Source organism: Bombyx mori, chromosome 23 (assembly GCF_030269925.1).
Source record: "Bombyx mori chromosome 23, ASM3026992v2".
Classification (NCBI taxonomy): Eukaryota; Metazoa; Arthropoda; class Insecta; order Lepidoptera; family Bombycidae; genus Bombyx; species Bombyx mori.
In genome coordinates, this window is record NC_085129.1 from 17,972,951 (window position 1) to 17,980,133 (window position 7,183).

Consider the following 7,183-nt stretch of genomic DNA (forward strand, 5'->3'; position numbering starts at 1 on the left):
TCCTCTGTTTTTACTGGAGAGTGTTTTGCTCTTTTAAAAGCTGTAGAACTGGTTATTTTATTAAAATCTAAAAGAACAATCATATTTTCAGACTCAAAAAGTGCACTACAAACTATTGAAAAATTTCCATTCCAAATGAAACCTTGTTATCCTATTATTTGCGAAATACGTGATAAGCTTTTGATATGTTCTCAAAGAAATCACACCGTTATCTTTGCATGGATTCCAAGTCACTGTGGGATTAAAGGGAACGAGAAAGCCGATCAGCTTGCCAAAGAAGCTATAAAGGATGGAGACTTAGTCCCATACATTAATTATTGTCATGATTTGACTGCTCTTCCCAAAACCTATCTTTGGGAGTCATGGAATGATGTTTGGTTGAGAAGCAGCAAGTTCAAAGGCAAACTTTATGCTGAAATTCAACCCTCGATCTCCAGTAAACCATGGTTCTTTAAAGCTAAAAGTTCTAAAATTGTCACTTCTATCATTTCCAGAATGCGTTTAGGACATGTATGTACACCTCATCATTTAGCAAGGCTTCGTATTGTTGATAGCAATATTTGTGAGTGTGGAGAAGATATTGGTGATCTCGACCATATTTTCTTTTCTTGTTCCCAATATGACCGCACCTCCTTTATGAATTCCTTACAATTACTACAGGTTCCGTTTCCGACTAAAATCTCCTGCCTTTTGCTTTATCCTTTATTGTATTTTAATGTATTATCCTCTTTCATAATCAATAATAATATTAAGATTTAATATATTTAATTTATTTTTATTAATTTATTTCCATATCTTGTTTTTAACTAGCTTATCCTTTTGTTTCCTTTTGACGACTTTGTCGCGTGTAGTTTCCCTACCTTTCACTTGAAACTGGCATAAAGTTAAAACTATTGCCATTAATGAAAAAAAAAAAAAAAAAAAAAAAAAAGTACTGTTTTCGTCAAAGCTAGGAATTCGAAAAGACCTGATATCATTGGTCCATTTGTAACTAAAATAATACTGACCAATCAAAACACATATACGAATGTAAACATCATGTGACATTTTTTGAAGACCAACGAAACAGTACTGAGAAAACAAAATATCGATTGAAAATAAAAAGCTACATAGAACCTGAAAATTTTTGTCGTTCTCATGCAATTTAATAAATAAACACCTTAGCAGCCATTGCGTTGGTTTCATTACAGTTTTGCCGCTAAAGTAAGTAGCAGAACAACTTATCAAGGCACGGTTTAATTAAATGTATTAAAAAAAGTAATTTAATAAAATTTAGTTTACCTTGAGTTCCATGATTTGTATTTTAGATTTAAAAGACAACAAAGAAAATGCTACAGTGGCCGTATTACAACGATCAAGACGCACGCAAAAGACAAATAGACACTTTAAAAGTCTTCAACGAAAATGTCGTTGAGATCAAAGAAAGTTCAGAGTATCGTATAGATTTTACTGTTAATCAGAAAAACATGTGCCTAAACGTGATACTAAGTCCAGATTTTCCTAACGAGAAGCCTTCTATATTTGTCAATCCACCGGTACTCCATCCGTGGGTCGCCGAAAACTCAAACCAAATCGTAGGAGCTCCGGGACTCTTGAATTTCACGATACACTCGGACCTGGGCCGCGTGGTACAAGCCATAATACGTGAATTCCAGAAATCTGTCTTAAACATAACTGTAGAAGTAAGCTCGAGATCAAGTGAGGCGAGTCCTCGGTCCACAGTCAGTGCTCAGTCAATGCTGTTTCCGGAACTTAATAATTTCACCATAGAGGAGTTAAGAGAGATATTAGAAAATACAGATTTGCAGGTAAGTTCACGGTTTTTTTTAACCCAATCTTGTGGACCAAATGGTCCACAGTTGACGTCGCCTTAAACACGTCATTTCGAATCCTCCTGATCCACTAACGGTGCTCTTACAAAGGGTTCGGTGAGTAAACTGACCCATAGAGAGTTTCTCACTGGATTTTCTCAGTGGATTGTGTTTCCGATCCAGTAGTAGATTCTGCAAAGCACTGCCCTTGCTAGGGCCAGTGTTAGCAACGCCTCCTTGTATGAGCCCGAGAGCTCACCTACATATTAAGGTTACGCTGATACAGCCTTTCAAAGCTATGAGTTAAGCAGAAAAAAAAACATGTGGGCTAGAAAAACATATGAGTATTTAGTGAACAAGTATATGTGAGTTTCATCTTGAAAAATGAAGCCAATGCCTCAGTTATATTACAAAGGCTCTTAAACATTTCAAACTGCCAGAAATGTGAGCTCTTCCAACAAATTCAAAATATTTATTATCTTAGCTCATACAAACATGGTTGAGAATCTCCATTTTAGCAAATAATGTGCTTGTGGTCAGAGAAACATGTCTTCAATAACAATATTAACATTCATAAGAATATGTGCATAGTACTTTGTTATTACAAGTAAATGAGTATTCAAAGTGTACTTATCATGGAAAAGTTAAATCTAAATATCTCTTATAAGAAACACATATATTAACATAATAATGTATTTATCGGGGTGTAGTGTGTGCATACACATCATCCAACACAAGGTTGACTCTCATTTGCATTGCAGTCATGGTTTACATTTCAGAATGAAATTGATGATCATCATGCATCAAATTTGCCTATCATACATTTTAATACGCTTTTATTAACTTCAGACGTATGTTTGTTTGTAATGGAATCTTTGAACAAGTTCTTGACCACCTTCAAAACGTCGGATTAACTCGAAATTTGGTATACTTATTAAGGACCGCTGACAATTCAATATAAAAAAAAATAATTAAAAAATTGAAATCAACTAAAAAATTAAAAATAAATAATAGTTTCATGCTTTTCAGGATATTATCAAAATAATCCTTCTACTCATATCTGTTCATAAAATATTTATAACTACTGATACCATGCACCCCACGCTTTTTTACAATAAAATCATTTTTTCTTACACTATTTTTAATTCAAATTTATTAAAATTAATTTTCTATTTTTTAGTTGGATTTTCTATAAAAGTGTATTTTTTTGTTTTTTTAAACTATATTTATTACACTAATTCCAGGATAAACTTCTTGAGAATAACCCGCAGCTGATCGAATTAGATTTAGAGACGGAAGAGCTGATGAGCAGCATTGAGGAAGTGGCCCAGGAGAATATAGCGAAACAGCAAACCCTGGATGACATGAAGACTGAAGTTATAGAAATAATATCTAGTATAGTACAGATGAAGGTAATGAAATGTCGCAATAAAATATAGTACACTATGAAATCGAAATATGATTTACTGCTTTATGATTTACTGGTGGTAGAACCTCTTGTGAGTCGCACGGGTAGGTACCATCACCCTGCCTATTTCTGCCGTGAAGCAGTAATGCGTTTCGGTTTGAAGGGTGGGGCAGCCGTTGTGACTATACTGAGAACTTGAGTGGTTACTGTCGCCCATGGACTTCAGCAATGCCAGGGGCAGAGCCAATCTGCCAATATGCAATACTAATGCTGTATTGCATATTGGCTCCAGCCCCAGACACATTGTGGACTGAGTTGTTGTCACAGCAAGTATCTGAATTCTAAACTTATCCTTCTCAGATGAACTACGAAGAATTGAACAAGAAACATCAGAAACTATGCGAGGTTTATGATCCTCACTGCATCAGGAATTGTCTTAGGGAGGCCGCGCTGAAAGCCGACGAGGATGCTGATGCGATAGCTGAACAGTTTTTACTAGGTACGGAAGGATTTTTAAAATTAACACCTCTTTTGTACCTTGGACAGAAACATTAAGGTGAAGATTTCCAACGGCACCTGTGCTATTGTTCAGTAGAGTGGGGGATCCAAATGTTTTTGTTTGACACTTAGAGGTGGTGGGACCCGCCTGCGGGATTCGAACACTGGTGCATCGCTACACACGAGTGCGTCTTATCCTTTAGGCCGTGACGGCTTCATATAAATACGTATTTTCAGGTAACATTCCAGTGGAGACATTCATATCAAAGTTCTCCGAGAAACGTGCCCTCGGTCAAGCCAGGAGGGCGAGGGAGGAAAGACTGGCCTACCAATTGGCGCAGCTGGACCAAACCAGGACATAATTGGGCCTAGAACACAGCCAGCACGAACGTTATGAAGTTCAATAGATCCGTCTCAACTTTTTATCGTTGAAAATTAAAAATCCAGCGCCATCTATTGGTGGAATTGAGTATATTCGTTGGTATAACTTATAAGAATTATACTAAACATATAGCGCCATCTATTGGTAAAATTGAATATATTCGTTAAATAATATAAAATTATATTAATCGTATAGCGCCATCTATTGGTGGAATTGGATATGTTGATATAACGTTAAAATTTTAATTAAATAAGTAGCTCTATCTATTGGTAATATTTATAACAATTACAAAATCTAATTTCAACGAAAAGCATAAAGTTAGTGTAGTCAGTCATTATTTAAACGCTTATAAGACTTTACTATCATTGACTTTACTAATCTGAACGTGTTTTCAGAGATATTGTACTTATTCTGTAGGTTTTTTTTTTATTTATTTATAAGAACTTGTGACATATGACTTTAGATATTTTTGAGGCGACGGCTCCGCTTGCATAATGCCACTGATGATAATTTCACTTTGTAAAATCATGAAGATCTCAAATAATTTTTAAAAATTAAACTAAAGTGAATATCGGAGAAATGTATTTCGATAAGTTTCTTAAATTTGTACTTATTTTCATTACGAAAAAATTCATATTTAAATCTCAACTCTTTAATTTTAATTCAACGTCCAATATCCGTATATATTAGAGTCGTCGTGGCCTAAAGGATAAAACGTCCGGTGCATTCGTTTGTAGCGATGCACCGGTGTTCCAATCCCGCAGGCGGGTACCAATTTTTCTAATGAAATACGTACTCAACAAATGTTCACTTCCACGGTGAAGGAATAACATCGTGTAATAAAAACCAAACCCGCAAAATTATAATTTGCGTAATTACTGGTGGTAGGAACTCTTGTGAGTCCGCACGGGTAGGTACCACCGCCCTGCCTATTTCTGCGGTGAAGCAGTAATGCGTTTCGGTTTGAAGGGCGGGACAGCCGTTGTAACTACACTGAGTCCTTAGAACTTATATCTCTAAATTATAACTGTAGTTAACTTAAAACAGTTAACGAACACTAAAATTCTCAATTCACTTCTTCCGCTTCGCTTCAGGTGATACGTTCGCTGTTTCGCTTCGAGTAGATCCGATTACTGACTGCTTCGTGCCAACTCTGCAACGCTTTTATAGTCGATACGACATCCCTAGATTTATCGAGAACATTCTGGGCAAGTCGAGTAGCTTCGATGTGTGTTTCTGTTATCTGACAATAGGTTACGTTGTGCTTCTGGAACGTTCCTGATATTACTAGTTCCTTTGATATTCGTTTCGGCTATTCGGCGATAGGTGGCGTTACTCTTACCGGCGTAACACTGTTATGCATAAAAAATAAGCAGTAAAATTTCGGTAATTCCCATACATTGTGTGTTCATAGTGCATAATGTAATTATCTAAATATTTTTAAACATAAATCTCGTTATCGTGTTGTAGAAGTACCGTATTACATTTAAGAGGGTTTTGAGGATTTTTAATACGCTTTTATTAGCTTCAGACGTATGTATGTTAGTATGTAACAGAATCTTTGAACATGATTTTGAAATTTGGTATACCTACTTATTAAGGACCGATGACAATTCAGTGTGAAAAAAAATTTTGAAAAATTCAAATACAACTAAAAAATAAAAATAAAAAGTTTAAAAAAACTAACAAAATATGCTTTTCAGGATATTACAAAAATAACCCTTCTACTCATATCTGTTCATAAAATATAACTACTGATACCATGCACCCAACGCTTTTTTTACAATAAAATAATTTTTTCTTACACTATTTTTAACTCAAATTTATTAAAATTTCTATTTTTTAGTTGAATTTTCTATAAAAGCGTATTTTGTTAGTTTTTTTTTAAATTATTATTTATTTCTTTTCGTATTAAAATGGAACCGCGTTGTACCTTGCTATAGGAGGGTTGGCTGTATTTAATTTTGTTATCCGGTCGTAATTACGATGCATGATTAATGTTACCGGTTAGTTAATTTATTTTTAGTAATTAAAATCTAGTGATGTTATTTGTATTATTTGTATGTCATGTCTAAAATTATCACCTAAAATTAAATATTATGAAAAAATAAAGTTATCCGTAATGTGTTTTGTTTTATTTTTATTTTTTTATGACAAGCTCGCGGCTCTGTAGGTAGGTGAGCGGTGTACTGAACCCGCGGAAGCTGAGTTAATGTTCGTATTGAAATGTACGGTCGTAGTTTTAATAAAATTTAGGCATTACATATGATACAAAAACAAATACTACGAATTACATTCTGAAATTAGTGCAAAGTTTTTTTAACACGCAATGGAACGCAAAAACGGATTAAATAGCAACTTTTAGGTTTGAGAGATTACTGATGGCCCGGAGGCCTTGCCAGTTTTATTAGGGCAGGTCGGCGAGCAAGGGCTCGGCCAGGAGGGTTGGGATTTGCTAACAGCTACCCGAGCGCCTCCAAAAGAGACCTAACAACTCAAGAGTAGCTGCTTCGCGAATGAATCTACTAAGTAACTAACTAAGATCCGTCGAGAAACTCAGCGAGCTTATGTTTAGGTTAGGTAGCACGTCGAAATCTTTGCCGAAAGCTTTTCTGAAGGCGTCTAATGCAAGGGCTATTAGATCTGATGGATCCGTAAGGACGTAAACAGCAACTGCCGTGGTAACGTAACACGGAGAAGCTTCTACATGTTGTTTGCTGGCTCAATAAGAACTCTTCTTGCCCACTGAGTTTCGCGCCGGATCCTCTCAGTGAGTTTTCGATACCGATCCGGTGGAAGATTCAGCGAAGCGATTCGTCGGAACTCTGCTAACTTCGTGCTACGACAGAGCCTAGCCGATGGACGCGCGCAGACGCCATCACACTAACCAACCAGCCTTCTTGAAGAGCGGTGCCTCCGTCCTAAGACCTGTCATTCGTTTTCGTTTGCTAACGTCAAGTGAAGATTTCTAAATTGTTCTAAGACCACAAACGTGTTTTGTGTACTCCCACTTCGATAAAGCGGCACGATATGAGAACCCTCTCATCGTGGCCGCCGGTAACTACATTCCCGATCCTGCGGACA

At 36.2% G+C, this 7,183-nt stretch overlaps 1 protein-coding gene across 2 annotated transcripts; it reads left to right on the plus strand.

Annotated features, from left to right (window-relative positions):
• Positions 1 to 228: 228 nt before the first annotated feature.
• LOC101740202 (vacuolar protein sorting-associated protein 37A) lies at positions 229 to 6,222 on the plus strand. Of its 2 annotated transcripts, none has more exons than XM_012694422.4 (5): positions 229 to 1,228; positions 1,308 to 1,808; positions 3,056 to 3,223; positions 3,580 to 3,718; positions 3,955 to 6,222. In XM_012694422.4, the coding sequence occupies exons 2-5, from the start codon at positions 1,329 to 1,331 to the stop codon at positions 4,077 to 4,079; spliced, it is 912 nt and encodes a 303-aa protein (XP_012549876.1). In that variant the 5' UTR covers positions 229 to 1,228; positions 1,308 to 1,328; the 3' UTR covers positions 4,080 to 6,222. The 2 variants fall into 2 exon arrangements, with proteins under 2 accessions (XP_012549876.1, XP_004930767.1); XM_004930710.5 differs by having other exon boundaries at positions 233 to 1,203.
• Positions 6,223 to 7,183: the final 961 nt, after the last annotated feature.

What these genes read in the sequence shown, in the direction of transcription:
- LOC101740202 (XM_012694422.4), top strand. Translation starts at nt 1,329, where the DNA reads ATGCTACAGTGGCCGTATTACAACGATCAAGACGCACGCAAAAGACAA. An exon ending in TAGAAAATACAGATTTGCAG is followed by an intron (nt 1,809 to 3,055) that starts GTAAGTTCACGG and finishes CACTAATTCCAG; the next exon opens with GATAAACTTCTTGAGAATAA. An exon ending in AGCTGAACAGTTTTTACTAG is followed by an intron (nt 3,719 to 3,954) that starts GTACGGAAGGAT and finishes ACGTATTTTCAG; the next exon opens with GTAACATTCCAGTGGAGACA.